Below are 19,516 nucleotides of genomic sequence, written 5' to 3'. Positions count from 1 at the left end.
CTCGAATCCTGACTCCTTCACGGAGAGTATCTGCTAAGACTCCTTGCGTCCCTCGAATCCTATCTCCTTCACGGAGAGTATCTGCTAAGACTCCTTGCATGCCTCGAATCCTAACTCCTTTACGGAGCGTATCTGCTAAGACTCCTTGCGTGCCTCGAATCCTGACTCCTTCACGGAGCGTGTCTGCTAAGACTCCTTGCAAGCCTCAAATCCTAACTCCTTCACGGAGAGTATCTGCTAAGACTCCTTGAATGCCTCGAATCCTAACTCCTTTACGGAGCGTATCTGCTAAGACTCCTTGCGTGCCTCGAATCCTGACTCCTTCACGGAGCGGGTCTGCTAAGACTCCTTGCGTGCCTCGAATCCTGACTCCTTGACGGAGCGCATCTGCTAAGACTCCTTACAAGCATCAAATCTTGACTCCTTCACGGAGAGTATCTGCTAAGACTCCTTGCATGCCTCGAATCTCGACTCCTTCCCGGAGAGTATCTGCTAAGACTCCTTGCATGCCTCGAATCCTAACTCCTTCACAGAGAGTATCCGCTAAGACTCCTTGCGTGCCTCGAATCCTAACTCCTTCACAGAGAGTATCTACTAAGACTCCTTGCAAGCCTCAAATCTGGACTCCTTCATGGAGAGTATCTGCTAAGACTCCTTACAAGCCTCAAATCTTGACTCCTTCACGAAGAGTATCCGCTAAGACTCCTTGCAAGCCTCGAATCCTGACTCCTTCACGGAGCGTATCTGCTAAGACTCCTTGCAAGCCTCGAATCCTAACTCCTTCACAGAGAGTATCTGCTAAGACTCCTTGCAAGCCTCATATCTTGACTCCTTCACGGAGAGTATCTGCTAAGACTCCTTGCAAGCCTCAAATCTTGACTCCTTCACGGAGAGTATCTGCTAAGACTCCTTGCAAGCCTCAAATCTTGACTCCTTCACGGAGAGTATCTGCTAAGACTCCTTGCATGCCTCGAATCCTAACTCCTTCACAGAGAGTATCTGCTAAGACTCCTTGCAAGCCTCGAATCCTAAATCCTTCATGGAGAGTATCTGCTAAGACTCCTTGAATGCCTCAAATCTTGACTTCTGCACGGAGAGTATCTGCTAAGACTCCTTGCGTGCCTCGAATCCTGACTCCTTCACGGAGAGTATCTGCTAAGACTCCTTGCATGCCTCGAATCCTAACTCCTTCACGGAGCGTGTCTGCTAAGACTCCTTGCGTGCCTCGAATCCTGACTCCTTCATGGAGAGTATCTGCTAAGACTCCTTGCGTGCGTCGAATCCTGACTCTTTCGCGGAGAGTATCTGCTAAGACTCCTTGCAAGCCTCGAATCCTAACTCCTTCACGGAGAGTATCTGCTAAGACTCCTTGCGTGCCTCGAATCCTAACTCCTTCACGGAGAGTATCTGCTAAGACTCCTTGCAAGCCTCGAATCCTAACTCCTTCACGGAGAGTATCTGCTAAGACTCCTTGCGTGCCTCGAATCCTAACTCCTTCACGGAGAGTATCTGCTAAGACTTCTTGCAAGCCTCAAATCTGGACTCCTTCACGGAGAGTATCTGCTAAGACTCCTTGCATGCCTCGAATCCTGACTCCTTCATGGAGAGTATCTGCTAAGACTCCTTGCGTGCCTCGAATCTTGACTCCTTCACGGGGAGTATCTGCTTAGACTCCTTGCAAGCCTCGAATCCTAACTTCTTCACGGAGAGTATCTGCTAAGACTCCTTGCGTGCCTCGAATCCTAACTCCTTCACGGAGAATATCTGCTAAGACTCCTTGCAAGCCTCAAATCTGGACTCCTTCACGGAGAGTATCTGCTAAGACTCCTTGCGTGCCTCGAATCCTAACTCCTTCACAGAGAGTATCTGCTAAGACTCCTTGCGTGCCTCGAATCTTGACTCCTTCACGGAGAGTATCTGCTAAGACTCCTTGCAAGCCTCAAATCTTGACTCCTTCATTGAGAGTATCTGCTAAGACTCCTTGCAAGCCTCAAAGGCTTTGGAGGAAGGTCTGAAATCTTTGTTGGTGAAGAATCAGTTTGCTTTGGGACGTGAATAAAATGTCATCCAAGTTCAGTATTAGGGGATCAGCTGCCCTCGCTCGACTCAACATAAAACTGTGGGTTAACATGGGAGTCCTCTGTATTCTCCTTTTAATCACCTGAATGCCCCTGATTATTCCCTGCTTTGGAAAGCAGCCGCGCAGGGCACCCCTTGAATCGCCTCTTATGCTTTATCGGAGGACAACCCCAACCCAGTGTACTAACATCACGTGGAATTGGATTAGAAAATTCCAAACCCAAATCTCTCAAGGGTAAAAGCAATTCCCAGTGTGCAGACTTTTAATTCTTTTGAAAACTCGTTTGTTTTGACCTTCTGGAAAGTTTTGGACACAAGTAACCTATACTAACTTGGTTCAAGTTTTCTGCTTTATATAATGCAATGTCCCAGCTTAACTCACCAGCATCTATAACAGGTGCCGTAATGCGGTGCAGGGGGGTTGGATCCATGACAGATTGTCTGGATAGCCACAAAGGAGGCATGTGAAGGCAGTGGTATAAAAACGAATCTACTTACTCTGTGTTTGCCCTAAAAATCTGACCACAGTCTGCATTTGAAATAGTCGCCCCTTGTGTGTCAGCCGTGAGTCTGGTGTAAAGTTGCTATAGAAGTATATTCACGTATGCACATATTAGCTCAAAGTTGCTCATGACTCTGTTCCTCTGATCTTTGTATGATGTAGTTGTGCCTTCGCATGACTTCCTAAAGTATACAGTATAAAGCATGGCTGAGATTAATGCAAGCATTCCATCCATCACTTTTTCTGTGCTTGGGTAAGATTCATAGCTAACCTTCCTGCTTCCTACAGGTTCTCTCCGTATCGTGGTGATCGCCCTCTGTGTGGGTCTGACCTGGATTTTGGCTAGTGTGATGCTGGGGAACCAGGGTGCTTTCCCCCGAATACAAAAGCTGCTGACCAGTGAGTACCATTAAGCAATAAAGCATGTGTGGTTATACAGTGCTGGACGTTGGCGCGATTGGGATGTTCAAGGGGTGTCGTGATTTGTGTTTTAATGTACTTGTCATAATGCATTTAAAAATACTTAAAAATAAATAAAGCATGGAACAGCAGATTGTGGTGGGTTTACATTCCAGATTAGGTATATGTAATGCAGCAGAGGGCACATCAGTCTGAGCCAAAGGGAAGTCTTTAACACCTGGTAAGGAAGGCGTGCCTCTGGAAGGAGCCTGTAACATCTGATCTCTGCAGAGGAGAAATAACATCTGATCTCTGCAGAGGAGCAGTAACATCTGATCTCTGCAGAGGAGCAGGAACATCTGATCTCTGCAGAGGAGCAGTAACATCTGATCTCTGCAGAGGAGCAGGAACATCTGATCTCTGCAAAGGAGCAGTAACATCTGATCTCTGCAGAGGAGCAGGAACATCTGATCTCTGCAGAGGAGCAGGAACATCTGATCTCTGCAGAGGAGCAGGAACATCTGATCTCTGCAGAGGAGCAGGAACATCTGATCTCTGCAGAGGAGCAGGAACATCTGATCTCTGCAGAGGAGCAGGAACATCTGATCTCTGCAGAGGAGCAGGAACATCTGATCTCTGCAGAGGAGCAGGAACATCTGATCTCTGCAGAGGAGCAGGAACATCTGACCTTCTGGAGAGGAGCAGGAACATCTGATCTCTGCAGAGGAGCAGTAACATCTGATCTCTGCAGAGGAGCAGGAACATCTGATCTCTGCAGAGGAGCAGTAACATCTGACCTTCTGGAGAGGAGCAGGAACATCTGATCTCTGCAGAGGAGCAGTAACATCTGATCTCTGCAGAGGAGCAGGAACATCTGATCTCTGCAGAGGAGCAGTAACATCTGATCTCTGCAGAGGAGCAGTAACATCTGATCTCTGCAGAGGAGCAGGAACATCTGATCTCTGCAGAGGAGCAGGAACATCTGATCTCTGCAGAGGAGCAGTAACATCTGATCTCTGCAGAGGAGCAGGAACATCTGATCTCTGCAGAGGAGCAGGAACATCTGACCTTCTGGAGAGGAGCAGTAACATCTGATCTCTGCAGAGGAGCAGTAACATCTGATCTCTGCAGAGGAGCAGTAACATCTGATCTCTGCAGAGGAGCAGTAACATCTGATCTCTGCAGAGGAGCAGGAACATCTGACCTTCTGGAGAGGAGCAGGAACATCTGACCTTCTGGAGAGGAGCAGGAACATCTGACCTTCTGGAGAGGAGCAGGAACATCTGACCTTCTGGAGAGGAGCAGGAACATCTGATCTCTGCAGAGGAGCAGTAACATCTGATCTCTGCAGAGGAGCAGTAACATCTGATCTCTGCAGAGGAGCAGTAACATCTGATCTCTGCAGAGGAGCAGTAACATCTGATCTCTGCAGAGGAGCAGTAACATCTGATCTCTGCAGAGGAGCAGTAACATCTGATCTCTGCAGAGGAGCAGGAACATCTGATCTCTGCAGAGGAGCAGGAACATCTGATCTCTGCAGAGGAGCAGTAACATCTGATCTCTGCAGAGGAGCAGTAACATCTGATCTCTGCAGAGGAGCAGGAACATCTGATCTCTGCAGAGGAGCAGGAACATCTGATCTCTGCAGAGGAGCAGTAACATCTGATCTCTGCAGAGGAGCAGGAACATCTGACCTTCTGGAGAGGAGCAGGAACATCTGATCTCTGCAGAGGAGCAGTAACATCTGATCTCTGCAGAGGAGCAGGAACATCTGATCTCTGCAGAGGAGCAGTAACATCTGATCTCTGCAGAGGAGCAGTAACATCTGATCTCTGCAGAGGAGCAGGAACATCTGACCTTCTGGAGAGGAGCAGGAACATCTGATCTCTGCAGAGGAGCAGGAACATCTGATCTCTGCAGAGGAGCAGGAACATCTGACCTTCTGGAGAGGAGCAGGAACATCTGATCTCTGCAGAGGAGCAGGAACATCTGATCTCTGCAGAGGAGCAGGAACATCTGACCTTCTGGAGAGAAGCAGAAACATCTGATCTCTGCAGAGGAGCAGGAACATCTGACCTTCTGGAGAGGAGCAGTAACATCTGATCTCTGCAGAGGAGCAGTAACATCTGATCTCTGCAGAGGAGCAGTAACGTCTGACCTTCTGGAGAGGTTGCTTGTTCTAAGATGGGCAGTGGCCTTCGTGGAGGGGCTCAGCTTTCAATAGAGGTGTCTGCAGCAGTAGATGAAGGCGGCGTTACCTCAGGCACGGAGAGGCGACCAAGAGGGTTGACCAGCTTGAAGAGTGACAACAATTTACAGTTCCAGTGTCCAGTCAAAACCAGTTTGCAGCAGACATTTGGTGGAAATGCATCATAACGGAACAAGGCAAAGGAGTTGGAGGAATGAAGATTGAGAAGAGTTCCGTGGATGGGGATATGGGCAATGAGATGTCTGTGTCATAGTTTCTACCAAGACATCAGCTTGGAATGACATCAAGTGCAGAATATCGACTACCGCTATATCATGAAGGCCTGGAAGCAGTTGCCAAATGGATGAAGAGCAACTGTCTACAACTCAACACAGACAAAACAAACATAAGTAGTCCTCATGGACCCACACCAGACGCCTGGAACCACACCTGGTGGCCCTCCCGCAATCCCGCCTACCCCCACTGACCACGCACGCAACCTGGGAATCATCCTTGACTCCGAACTCAAAATGGACCGCCAGATCAAATCCATTGCAGCCTCCTGCTTCCACACCCTCCGCCTCCTACGTAAGACCTTCCATTGGATCCCCCTCGAACATAGAAAGACCGTCACACACGCCCTCATCCCCAGCAGACTTAACTACGGCAACGCACTCTATGCCGGAATCAACAAAAACCCTAAAGCGCAAACTTCAAAACATCCAAAATGCCGCCGCCAGACTAATCCTCAACCTGCCACGACACTGCCACCTCACCCAGCACCTGCGCACACTACACTGGCTCCCCACCGAGGCAAGAATCACCTTCAAGAATCTCACCTGCGCACACAAAGCCCTCCACAACACCAGGCCAGCATACCCAAATATCCGACTCACATTCCACTCACTTCAAAGTACCCTATGATCAGCCCGGCTCTCTCACGCCGTGGTCCCCCGCACCAGGAAGACCAGATCAGGAGGCCGCTCCTTCTCCTTTCTCGCAGCCAGAGCCTGGAACGCCCTTCCGCTCCACATCAGACAAACAACATCCCTCCCCAACTTCACGAGGGACCTCAAGACATGGCTCTTCGATAGACCTCCCCCCTTTCACATTTACTTACCTTGACAATACGTATGTCTTCACGGTTCCGAGACTTAAAAACAGTAAGTCTACACTTGCCTGCACATACTCTCATGTATGATACAGTGGTAGGCTACACTCCACATTAATGCAAGTCTATATTTTGGTACTCGATATTGTGACATACAACTGTCCTTGTTTCCCTGCTTCTGTGTGGGCGTCCACATCTCCCTGCCCTAGTGTGGGCGTCCACATCTCCCTGCCCTAGTGTGGGTGTCCACATCTCCCTGCCCTAGTGTGGGCGTCCACATCTCCCTGCCCTAGTGTGGGCGTCCACATCTCCCTGCCCCAGTGTGGGCGTCCACATCTCCCTGCCCCAGTGTGGGCGTCCACATCTCCCTGCCCCAGTGTGGGCGTCCACATCTCCCTGCCCTAGTGTGGGCGTCCACATCTCCCTGCCCTAGTGTGGACGTCCACATCTCCCTGCCCTAGTGTGGGCGTCCACATCTCCCTGCCCCAGTGTGGGCGTCCACATCTCCCTGCCCTAGTGTGGACGTCCACATCTCCCTGCCCTAGTGTGGGCGTCCACATCTCCCTGCCCCAGTGTGGGTGTCCACATCTCCCTGCCCCAGTGTGGGCGTTCACATCTCCCTGCCCTAGTGTGGACGTGCACATCTCCCTGCCCCAGTGTGGGCGTCCACATCTCCCTGCCCTAGTGTGGGCGTCCACATCTCCCTGCCCCAGTGTGGGCGTCCACATCTCCCTGCCCCAGTGTGGGCGTCCACATCTCCCTGCCCCAGTGTGGGCGTCCACATCTCCCTGCCCCAGTGTGGGCGTCCACATCTCCCTGCCCTAGTGTGGGCGTCCACATCTCCCTGCCCCAGTGTGGGCGTCCACATCTCCCTGCCCTAGTGTGGGCGTCCACATCTCCCTGCCCCAGTGTGGGCGTTCACATCTCCCTGCCCCAGTGTGGGCGTTCACATCTCCCTGCCCTAGTGTGGGCGTCCACATCTCCTTGACCTAGTGTGGGCGTCCACATCTCCCTGCCCCAGTGTGGGCGTCCACATCTCCCTGCCCTAGTGTGGGCGTCCACATCTCCCTGCCCTAGTGTGGGCGCCCACATCTCCCTGCCCTAGTGTGGGCGTTCACATCTCCCTGCCCCAGTGTGGGCGTTCACATCTCCCTGCCCTAGTGTGGGCGTCCACATCTCCCTGCCCCAGTGTGGGCGTCCACATCTCCCTGCCCCAGTGTGGACGTCCACATCTCCCTGCCCCAGTGTGGACGTCCACATCTCCCTGCCCCAGTGTGGACATCCACATCTCCCTGCCCTAGTGGGGGCGTCCACATCTCCCTGCCCCAGTGTGGGCGTCCACATCTCCCTGCCCCAGTGTGGGCGTCCACATCTCCCTGCTCTAGTGTGGGTGTCCATTTCACACTGTCCTGCCCCAGACTGGCTGTTTGTGTTCTATCCTCATGTGGTTGTGTGTGTGTTTCCTTTAGCTTGTGTGGCTGTCTGTCTCCCTGGCTGTGTCGCAGTGGTTGTATCTTCCAACCGATGGCTGTGCATGTGTCCCCCTCCACTTGTGGCTGTGTGTCTCTCTGGTCTTGTGTGGTTGTCTGTGTCTCCCTTTCCCAGAGTGACTGTGTGTCCTGACCCAGTGTGGAACGTCTATGGTTCTTTATTCCTCTGTTTTTATCTGCACCTAACAAGGCAGCATTGTTGTCCTCTGTGTTGCCCTGGCCCAGGCTGTGTGAAAAGGTCTCCCTGGCACAGTCTGTGTGTCCAAGTCTTCCGGGCCCAGTCTGTGTGTCCAAGTCTTCGTTGCTCAGTCTGCGTGACCAAGTCTTGGTGGCCCAGGCTTTGTGTCTAAGTCTTCGTGGCCCAGGCTTTGTGTCCAAGTCTTGGTGGCCCAGTCTGTGTGTCCAAGTCTTTCTGGCCCAGTCTGTGTGTCCACGTCTTCTTGGCCCAGTCTGTGTGTCCACGTCTTCTTGGCCCAGTCTGTGTGTCCACGTCTTCTTGGCCCAGTCTGTGTGTCCAAGTCTTCTTGGCCCAGTCTGTGTGTCCAAGTCTTCTTGGCCCAGTCTGTGTGTCCAAGTCTTCGTGGCCCAGTCTGTGTGTCCAAGTCTTCGTGGCCACTCTGTGTTTCCAAGTCTTCTTGGCCCAGTCTGTGTGTCCAAGTCTTCGTGGCCCACTCTGTGTTTCCAAGTCTTCCTGGCCCAGTCTGTGTGTCCAAGTCTTCCTGGCCCAGTCTGTGTGTCCAAGTCTTCCTGGCCCAGTCTGTGTGTCCAAGTCTTCCTGGCCCAGTCTGTGTGTCCAAGTCTTCGTGGCCCAGTCTGTGTGTCCACGTCTTCGTGGCCCAGTCTGTGTGTCCACGTCTTCGTGGCCCAGTCTGTGTGTCCAAGTCTGTTGGAAATGGGATCCCTGGCTGGCCAGGGCTTTCGCCAAAGTCAGTCAGAGACCACCACACCCAAGTCAGGGCAAGGGAGTTACACGCCAAGATAACCCCTACTCACCCTCTAGGTAACGTGGCGCGAGCAGCAAGGCTAAACTTGGAGGCGATGTAAGTTAAGTATTTGTGCATGCACCCCAGCAACAACAACCAAAGGCCCACCACAAAGGAAAACTCCACACAAGGTTATATAAAAATAGCCTTTGTATTATAATAAATATACATCAGATAAAACACACATCTTGTTACACTGTGCCAACAGGCACGGGCAGAATTTACAAGGGATATTTGTACAGGACAGGGCCACTTGGACCACTGTCAGGGGTATCAGCACTTTTAGAAATAATACTTTCAGAAATAGCACTTTAGAAAGTAAAATCAGTGTAGCACACAATATAAAAATAGAGCACACAACCAGTAATCACTGGTAACAGGACCTCACTAGCACCACCTGTACTAGGGAGAAAGCAACCACCTACACATCACAATACCTGTAGGGGTGTAAAAACAAAACACATGATGCATTAACATTCAGAGGTGTAGCAATAACATTGCGCAAAACTTAGATCAGTCACCACCTGTGACAGTCCCTGTGTCCCAATGTCAGGGCCTAAACGTAGCAGTTGCCCACAAAGTGCTGGGCAACTGGTTCAGGGAAAGTTAGGGCAACGTTGGAGCCTCTCTGGGGCTCGTAAAGCAATCTGCCCCCTCGAGCCTCTCAGGGCTCACAACCAAAAAGGTGCAGCCTCACTGGGCTGTTGGGGTCCCTCACGGGGGAATGGCACCCTCAGAGCCTCTCTGGGCTCAAAGAACAAATGGCCCCCAGGAGCCTCTCTGGGCTCCTCAACAAGGATGTGGGCGTCGGGGCCCCTCACGGGGGACCCTCGAACACGTGGGGGCGCTTCGGTGGAGTCCCCCCTCTGGGGACTCAGGACGACAAATGGCAGCAAGAGCCTTTCAGGCTCGGGTTGGAGTCCCCCTCTTGGGGACTCGAATTGCCCAAAAATGCCCCCTAAGAGCCTCTCTGGCTCTGAACACAAGGGCGCGAGGTCGCGCTACCGGGGGAGGGGCGGACACCATCTCGCAGCATTCACTCTCACGAGTTTACACATACTAAACTCGAGCCTGCACTCCCCACGCATCAGGAACTACCAGGGACACACACATTCCCCATGCATTCCTATGGGAGGGCAGGCCAGCCATACTACACGCACGCACTTTCACTCTGGGCCCCAGGGAAAAGTGCGCAGAGACCCAAAATCACTGACACAGGGTCACACATAAAAGCAAAAAGTTTAGGGGTGAACCTGCCCTGCGGGCCAAGTCCAACAAAGTCTTCTTGGCCCAGTCTGTGTGTCCAAGTCTTCGTGGCCCAGTCGGTGTGTCCACGGTCTCCCTGGCCCAGTCTGTGTGTCCAAGTCTCCCTGGCCCAGTCTGTGTGTCCTCGTCTTCGTGGCCCTTGTTCTGCCAGGAAACTGATGTGGGTCTATGTATGTAAAGCAGATTGTGATCTGGTTCTGGTCATCTTAGACTGCATGTGACCTGCCTCTGGTTATAAACCATTGTTCTGAATCCTTCCGCTTTCCTTCTTTTCACAGGGCCTGAGAATTCCCCAGCTCCAGGTGAGCATGCAGTGCACGAGAGATATTTCTCCCTGTGTCTTGTATTTCAGTGTTTTCTGACCATCTTGTCTCCCTCAGATGCCAAACCAAAGAGACACAAGTGTGGCCTCCCCCAGGCCTGCCCAGATCAGCACTTCTCCTTCCGCGTCGTGAGTGGGGCGGCTAACGTCATTGGACCTAAGCTCTGCTTTGAGGATAGAATGTAAGTTTCTTCATTTACAGACGCCTCACCCAGACCCCGACCTTTAACTGCACCTCACCCAGACCCCGACCTTTAACTGCACCGTAATCCTGCTCTCCCCCCCGGCCTGTCTGCACCTCACCCCTGGGATCTGCAAAACTCAACCTCTCCTCTGGTATCTGCCCCTAGCCCTCACTTCACCTCGCCTGGTACCTGCCCCCGGCTCTCACTTCACCTCGTCTGGTATCTGCCCCCGGCTCTCACTTCACCTCGCCTGGTATCTGCCCCCTAGCCCTCACTTCACCTCGCCTGGTACCTGCCCCCGGCTCTCACTTCACCTCGTCTGGTATCTGCCCCCTAGCCCTCACTTCACCTCGCCTGGTATCTGCCCCCTAGCCCTCACTTCACCTCGCCTGGTATCTGCCCCTGGCTCTCACTTCACCTCGTCTGGTATCTGCCCCTGGCTCTCACTTCACCTCGTCTCGTATCTGTATACGCCTCTTGGCACCTCACTCCTGGTTTCTGTATACGCCTCTTGGCACCTCACTCCTGGTTTCTGTATACGCCTCTTGGCACCTCACTTCTGGTATCTGTATACGCCTCTTGGCACCTCATTCCTGGTGCCCATATATGCCTCTCTGCACCTTCCTTCTGGTATCTGTATACGCCTCCTGGCACCTCACTCCTGGTATCTGTGTACGCCTCTCGGCACCTCACTCCTGGTATCTGTATACGCCTCTCGGCACCTCACTCCTGGTATCTGTATATGCCTCTCTGCACCTCACTCCTGGTTTCTGTGTACGTTTCTCAGCACCTCACTCCTGGTATCTGTGTACGCCTCTCGGCACCTCATTCCTGGTGCCTGTATACGCCTATCGGCACCTCACTCCTGGTATCTGTATACACCTCTCGGCACCTCATTCCTGGTTTCTGTGTACGTTTCTCGGCACCTCACTCCTGGTATCTGTGTACGCCTCTCGGCACCACATTCCTGGTGTCTGTATACGCCTATCGGCACCTCACTCCTGGTATCTGTATACACCTCTCGGCACCTCATTCCTAGTATCTGTGTACGCCTCTCGGCACCTCACTCCTGGTATCTGTATACGCCTCTCGGCACCTCACTCCTGGTATCTGTATATGCCTCTCTGCACCTCACTCCTGGTATCTGTATACGCCTCTCGGCACCTCATTCCTGGTATTTGTATACCCTCTCAGCACCTCATTCCTGGTATCTGTGTACGCTCCTCGGCACCTCACTGCTGGTATCTGTGTACGCCTCTCGGCACCTCACTCCTAGTATCTGTGTACGCCTCTCGGCACCTCATTCCTGGTATCTGTGTACGCCTCTCGGCACCTCACTGCTGATTTCTGTATACGCCTCTCGGCACCTCACTCCTGTTATCTGTATACGCTCCTCGGCACCTCACTGCTGGTATCTGTGTACGCCTCTCGGCACCTCACTCCTAGTATCTGTGTACGCCTCTCGGCACCTCATTCCTGGTATCTGTATACGCCTCTCGGCACCTCATTCCTGGTATCTGTGTACGCCTCTCGGCACCTCATTCCTGGTATCTGTGTACGCCTCTTGGCACCTCACTCCTGGTATCTGTATACGCCTCTCGGCACCTCACTGCTGGTTTCTGTATACGCCTCTCGGCACCTCACTCCTGGTATCTGTATACGCCTGTTGGCACCTCACTTCTGGTATCTGTATACGCCTCTTGGCACCTCACTCCTGGTATCTGTATACGCCTCTTGGCACCTCACTCCTGGTATCTGTATATACTTCTCTGCACCTCCCTCCTCGTTTCTGTATATGCCTCTCGGTGCCTCACTCCTGGTGCCCGTATACGCCTCTCGGCACCTCACTCCTGGTTTCTGTATATGCCTCTTGGCGCCTCACTCCTGGTGCCCGTATATGCCTCTCGGCACCTCACTCCTGGTATCTGTATACGCCTCTCGGCGCCTCACTCCTGGTATCTGTATACGCCTCTCTGCACCTCACTCCTTGTATCTGTATACGCCTCTCGGCACCTCACTCCTGGTTTCTGTATACGCCTCTTGGCACCTCACTCCTGGTTTCTGTATACGCCTCTCGGCAACTCCCTCCTTGTATCTGTATACGCCTCTCGGCACCTCACTCCTTGTATCTGTATACGCCTCTCTGCACCTCACTCCTGGTTTCTGTATACGCCTCTCGGCACCTCACTCCTTGTATCTGTATACGCCTCTCGGCACCTCACTCCTTGTATCTGTATACGCCTCTCGGCACCTCACTCCTTGTATCAGTTTCTCATCAGACCTCACACATGGGATAGGTCCATCGCACTCACTATAATCACTACATTGTACCCCCCTAAGCTCCTACTGCACATTCCCTACAGTGCCAGTCTCTTGGACTCTCTGTTCCTACCTCTCACTGACCCTCACTCCTGGCACATGTCCATGATGTTCACGGTACCTCATATCTGAGATCTTCCCCAGGCTCTGGTGACACCCCCTGGAGTCTTTGCCACCTGCTCACTGCTCCTCATCCGTCCTCACAACTAAGGTCTCATCCTACCTAATACGTTCCAGTGAGCACAACAAGGGGACAGTTGGAGTTGTCCCTCGTTTGTTTTTACTGCATGCCAAAACCAGCTAACATCACCTCTCTTCCCGACACAGGGTGATGAGCAGTGTGCAGAACAACGTGGGTCGAGGGCTCAACGTGGTGCTGATAAATGGTAGGTTAATCCCAGAACCCTTGAAAGGCTGTGTGCACCTTCTGGGAGGAGCCAGGAAACTCCTCCAGGCTGCCTGGCTCACCTGAGGCTCAGTGGGGAGGGAGGGGGCGTGAAGGATAAAAGTCCTTACCTGAAAATTGTAGCACGCTACAACTCTTGATGATCTCAAAAGTCTAGAAATATGCTCTCTGTCCTGGCTGGAACAATGTTCAAATTTTAACAAAAGTTTACCTTTTGGTCAGCCTTGCCCTCTGAACTGTCCCCCCAGGAGTCCTGTCGAGACGGAGCCTGTACTTTGTCTGTAGTTTGAAAGTAGATTATATGCAGAGAGAGATTTACCAGTGGTAGAAACCTACGTGACCCTCGACCTCTCTCCCCCCCCACCACCCCAACACTCTCAAGGCCACAACCCGGGTTAGTCTCTGGAGAAAGTCTCACTGTAGCAACATGTCTCAGAAGAAGAGCAGGCTGCGCTGTCTGCTGTGGGTAGGTAAAGACCCCTGTACGAGGCAACAAACCAAGGCCCATGGGCAAGAGGTCAGACTGAGACCCCTGGAAAATGGGGCACTTCAAGGCCCCCTAGACAAAGGGGAAAACAAAAGCCGGGGACAGTGGGTCAAAGAAAGACCCTGACTGAAGCCTGCAGTCAGTAGAGGCCGAGTTGGCCAGCATTCGGACGGCCTTGTAGCCCCGCTGGCCAGAATCAACCCAAGAGGGGTTTGGACCATCGTGTGGTCGAAAGGGAACAGAGAGCCTTCCAGGCCTGTGACGGTGGTGAGCGTGGATCACGCACAGGCTGTCACGACTGTCCTTCGCGGAGCATGGGTGCATGTCTGCCCACCTTCCAGTCTGAGAGAGACCTCAAGAGGTTCCTCTTCTCCCTGCTGAGCTTAGTTCCAAATTGATTAAGAGGGTTGGATCTCGGCCTCAGAAGACCCTGTGACCTTGTGTCCTTTGCGTGGTTGATACCTTTAACCGCCATGTTCTCTGTAAATGAAAGACATAGGTTTGAGGTTTGGCTAAGGTGTGGAAGGAGGGTAGTAAAGTGTTACTGGTCCATGCTTGTAGCTATGTTCGCCTTGTGCCATCTCTGCAAGTCCTTGCTCGGGGGACGGGGGGCGGACGGGAGGAGGGGGCGGTGACAGCTTTGCATGCTCTGGCCATACCTCTGCCTGTCCACGCTCACACGCCAGGTCAGTTTGTCCATGGGTGGGCGTTGGAAAGCTCTGCCATTCTGCTCCTCCTGGCTGTGTCTGGTTGCCCATGCTCAGGGGCTCTGCCTGCTGATATCCGTGGATTGTGTCTGCTGACCAGCGTCACAGCGGTTTGTGTCTGCCTGCTGACACTCAGGAGTTGTCTGTCTACCCATGATCAGAGACTGTCACAACCTACCAATGAAAAGAGGGTGCACCTTCCGAACTAAAATTAGGGGTCTGCATCTGTCTGCCTGTGTATGTGCTGCATCTGGCTACCAATGATTAGGGGGGTTATGTCTACCAGCCCATCCCCTGGAGTAATCTGCCTTTCCATGCTCACCTGCCTGTGTATGTATGTCTGTCTGTCCATTCTGGGGATCTCTGCTTTTCTGTTTCTCCTGGCTGTCTTTGTCGAAGCCCATGGGCTTCTCTTCTATGTCTGCTTGTCGATGCTCAGTGTTGTGCCATAGTTGTGAGGTTGTGTGCTCCACACCATGCTCCTTGAGTGAATCTGCCTTTGTACCTGCTCTGTGGGCTTTGTCAGTCTGTCTGTGCTCAGTGTGTACGTCCATGCTATAAGCTGTGTCTATTTGTTCTTCTAACTCTTGCCTTTCTGTTTCCAGGAGTCAATGGTGAACTGATTGATGCTCAAAATTTTGACTTGTGGGCTGGAGGTAAGTCAGCGTAACACTGCCCCGATGCCTAGGAGGTGAGACCGCTGGTCAGAGTCCTCACCACCAGTCACAGCATGCTGTGATCCCAGCATGACCAGAGGCAGCAGTTTATATATACTCCTCGCCTCAGCAAAGACCTGTACAGGCTGCCCCTCTGGGGGCTGATGTACTGCCTGTCTTTATAATGGATAACGCACTTGCTGCCTCCAGAACAGGGGTTGCTGCTTGCTGCCTCTAGAACAGGGTTTGCTGCTTGCTGCCTCTAGAACAGGGTTTGCTGCTTGCTGGCTCTAGAACAGGGTTTGCTGCTTGCTGCCTCTAGAAAGGGGTTTGTTGCCTGCTGGCTCTAGAAAGGGGAAATGAAATGAGGTGCAAGAAGAGTTTGAGTCCTTGCATGTCTGGAACAGAAGAGACTTTCAGTTAAGGTTGTATGTCATGTCCATATTTGGTGAATGTTGGCACTGTTATCTGTGAATAGTGCCCCAAGGTTTTCCGTGGAGAGATTGAACATGACAGCAGACAACCGGGAACCCTGTAGGACACCACAGATTATAGGGATCTTTTGGGACCTGGAGGTGCCGATGTGAACAAACTGGTGTCGATTGGAAAGGTAGGAGGAGTGCCAGTGAAAGATATTACCGGTGAATCGCATTTGAGACTCCAGGGTATGGATGAGGGTTGAATGGTCGACTGTGTCAAAGGCATCGGAGAGGTCTGGCAATATCGGGAGGCCGGGGCCATCTTCATCCGGAGGCCGGGGCCATCTTCATCCGGAGGCCGGGGCCATCTTCATCCGGAGGCCGGGGCCATCTTCATCCGGAGGCCGGGGCCATCTTCATCCGGAGGCCGGGGCCATCTTCATCCGGAGGCCGGGGCCATCTTCATCCGGAGGCCGGGGCCATCTTCATCCGGAGGCCGGGGCCATCTTCATCCGGAGGCCGGGGCCATCTTCATCCGGAGGCCGGGGCCATCTTCATCCGGAGGCCGGGGCCATCTTCATCCGGAGGCCGGGGCCATCTTCATCCGGAGGCCGGGGCCATCTTCATCCGGAGGCCGGGGCCATCTTCATCCGGAGGCCGGGGCCATCTTCATCCGGAGGCCGGGGCCATCTTCATCCGGAGGCCGGGGCCATCTTCATCCGGAGGCCGGGGCCATCTTCATCCGGAGGCCGGGGCCATCTTCATCCGGAGGCCGGGGCCATCTTCATCCGGAGGCCGGGGCCATCTTCATCCGGAGGCCGGGGCCATCTTCATCCGGAGGCCGGGGCCATCTTCATCCGGAGGCCGGGGCCATCTTCATCCGGAGGCCGGGGCCATCTTCATCCGGAGGCCGGGGCCATCTTCATCCGGAGGCCGGGGCCATCTTCATCCGGAGGCCGGGGCCATCTTCATCCGGAGGCCGGGGCCATCTTCATCCGGAGGCCGGGGCCATCTTCATCCGGAGGCCGGGGCCATCTTCATCCGGAGGCCGGGGCCATCTTAATCCGGAGGCCGGGGCCATCTTAATCCGGAGGCCGGGGCCATCTTAATCCGGAGGCCGGGGCCATCTTAATCCGGAGGCAGGGGCCATCTTCATCCGGAGGCAGGGGCCATCTTCATCCGAAGGCAGGGGCCATCTTCATCTGCGGTCAGGAGGGCATCTTCTCCGATGTGTAAGGCAGCTGCCTCCTTAATACAGTGTAATCTGAAAGCAGATTGGTGGTCATGGGGGAGATGGTTCGCATTAATGTGCTTTTGCAGCCGAGAGGAGAATACTTTTTCAACGATCTTGCAGAGGAAAGGTCGGTGACGGATGGGCTGGTACATGGCACTTGCCTTTTAGCCGAGGGACTGCAAAGCTCATAATGATCAATCAAATATGTTTGCGGTTGAAGCTGGATTTAATGAATACCCTTTGTAAATGTCATCAATCTTCCCGGGTGAACATCTTTTGTATGTGGAGGGTGGCCAGAAGGGCAGAGAGAGCATCTTGTTTTAAAGACATCTCAGTGGGTAGTTTGCCCGAAGTCCACAGTTTGCCCAAGAGCCACAGATCTGCCTTGACCTTTCCTGACATTCATCTGAGTTCAGTTTCTCTCTATACAGAGTTTGTTTACATAATACTAATTGACTGTACATTAATTGTGTGAGCCAGTACATAGTCCATGTCTTTCCTAGTGTTAGCAAAAGACACACAAACGATGGATGGAAGTCGGAACTAATCAAACATTCATTCTCTGTCGAGAGCTGGGTTAAATCCATCATTCGTTTGCTCACTATGCCACCCCCGTTTGGACCCAGTCATGTGCAAATCAGTCTTGACCTTGCTCCTCCTGGGAACAGTCCAGCCCGAACGGCTAAGCCTGGTCCTCCCTGGACCGGAAACAAGCATCCTGGGACCAGTTTCCGGGTATCACCCTTCCTCAGCCAGGCTAGGTTGAACCCAGTGACACAGGGAGCCTGGGGCCCACATTTGGGCAAGAAAGCAAAAGACACACAAATGATGGACGGAATGTGGAATAAATCAAACATTCACCCCAGTCAAGAGATACAGAGAAACCCTTCTTGCTGCATTAACCTATGATTCATGGGTTGTGCAATACTGGCAACCTCAACAGAGGGCAGCATAAAAGATGTTTTTTATTAGTGATAGATACTCAGGACTCTATGGAAGTGTGATGCTTCCTGGTCTGAAGCGGGGGGGGGGGGTTCTTTCAGCATCTCTAGACGTGGGATATGTCTTGTAACCGTATCACGAGGTGTTGCCTTCCTCTTGTGCTGGGATACTTTGACTGTAGTGGGTGGAGTACTTCGTACCTACTTACTGGAGTAGTTCCTCCTCCTGGGGGTAGACTAATCCTATGACTGGGGTGTAATACTTCCTGTGGCTATAGAGGTGGAATTCTTCCTGGCTCCAGGGGGTGAAATACTTGCTGACTTTCTACCCAGGCGCAGTGGTTTCTTCCTCTGTACAGGGCAGTAGGGTGGAAGCCTTGTATCAGTTGTGCTGTGTGTAGGAGTTGAATTATTCTAGGTGCTATCACTGGCTATTTTTATTATCTCTATAGGAGAAGGACACTGGCTGGCTCTGTGTAGTTTGGGGCACTCGCCTCATTTATATAGGATGGGACTCTTGCTGGCTGGATGGGAAAGACAATAGTAGTTGGTTCTGTGAGGAATAGAATATTGTCTGCCTCTGCGGAGTAGCACACTAACTCCCTCTCTAGAAGAAGGAAATACCCTCTGACTTTATGGAGCACGGAGTACCTACCAAATCTTTAGTGAATTCATATTAACTCGCTCTTCCAGGGATGAAAGAATTGCTGGTCCTAAATGGAATGGTGCGATTGCTGCAGTGTAGGGGTCACTGTACTTGCTGGTCCTGTTTATGGTGGACAGATTGCTGTCTTAATGGTTTGAGTCCCTGCTGGACCGGCGGGTGGTGGACGGCGGACATGTTCCTCTCTCTGGTCCTGTTTATGGAGGACAGGTTGCTGTCTTAAGGGCTTGAGTCCCTGCTGGACCGGTGGGTGGTGGGTGGTGGGTGGTGGACGTGTTCCCCTCTCTGGTGCTGTTTATGGTGGACAGGTTGCTGTCTTAAGGGTTTGAGTCCCTGCTGGACCGGCGGGTGGTGGACGGCGGACGTGTTCCTCTCTCTGGTCCTGTTTATGGTGGACAGGTTGCTGTCTTAAGGGCTTGAGTCCCTGCTGGACCGGTGGGTGGTGGGTGGTGGACGTGTTCCCCTCTCTGGTGCTGTTTATGGAGGACAGGTTGCTGTCTTAAGGGCTTGAGTCCCTGCTGGACCGGTGGGTGGTGGGTGGTGGACGGTGGACGTGTTCCTCTCAGGTCCTGTTTAAGGTGGACAGGTTGCTGTCTTAAGGGCTTGAGTCCCTGCTGGACCGGTGGGTGGTGGGTGGTGGACGTGTTCCTCTCAGGTCCTGTTTAAGGTGGACAGGTTGCTGTCTTAAGGGCTTGAGTCCCTGCTGGAACGGTGGGTGGTGGGTGGTGGGTGGTGGACGTGTACCTCTCTCAGGTGCTGTCTCTGGGGTTTCACGTGAACAGACGCTGTGCTTCTCTTTTCCAGATGTCAATGATTTACTGAAGTTCATCCGCCCCTTATATGATGGAACCTTGATCATGGTGGCTTCCTATGATGACGCGGCAACAAAGTGAGTAACAGGACTAATCTCACCTGTACCTGGGGTAATGGGAAATCAGAGACTGGAACCCGGGGCAGGGCAGGACTAACTCTTCTTTAGAATGAGACAGTGGAAGAGAAGACCTCTGCGAGACGAGGGGCTCCCTCCGACAGATGGGCATTCTAAGAGAGAAGGGTACCTTGGGGCAGGAGGGGAAGGAGGATTGGAGACTGGGGCGTAATATACGTGGGGCAGATGGGAGCCCAGGGTTGGAGATGCTGAACGAGGCAGGCAAGCCT

At 52.9% G+C, this 19,516-nt stretch overlaps 1 protein-coding gene across 4 annotated transcripts in view; it reads left to right on the top strand.

Annotated features, from left to right (window-relative positions):
• Positions 1 to 19,516, top strand: part of FAM3A (FAM3 metabolism regulating signaling molecule A) — a 154,050-nt gene that overhangs the window by 64,484 nt on the left and 70,050 nt on the right. For 3 of the 4 annotated variants that reach the window (XM_078664496.1, XM_078664497.1, XM_078664498.1), the window contains exons 3-8: positions 2,870 to 2,980; positions 10,297 to 10,320; positions 10,399 to 10,522; positions 13,172 to 13,230; positions 15,050 to 15,100; positions 19,163 to 19,247. In XM_078664496.1, the coding sequence (XP_078520622.1) occupies positions 2,870 to 2,980; positions 10,297 to 10,320; positions 10,399 to 10,522; positions 13,172 to 13,230; positions 15,050 to 15,100; positions 19,163 to 19,247 (454 nt within the window). The remainder of the gene's footprint in view (positions 1 to 2,869; positions 2,981 to 10,296; positions 10,321 to 10,398; positions 10,523 to 13,171; positions 13,231 to 15,049; positions 15,101 to 19,162; positions 19,248 to 19,516) is intronic. The other variant, XM_078664499.1, reaches the window with a different exon arrangement.

The sequence above is a fragment of the Lissotriton helveticus genome, chromosome 10, assembly GCF_964261635.1.
Source record: "Lissotriton helveticus chromosome 10, aLisHel1.1, whole genome shotgun sequence".
In the NCBI taxonomy this organism is placed as follows: Eukaryota; Metazoa; Chordata; class Amphibia; order Caudata; family Salamandridae; genus Lissotriton; species Lissotriton helveticus.
The sequence above is the reverse complement of the archived record's forward strand: the minus strand, read 5'-3'. Positions and strand labels throughout refer to the sequence as shown.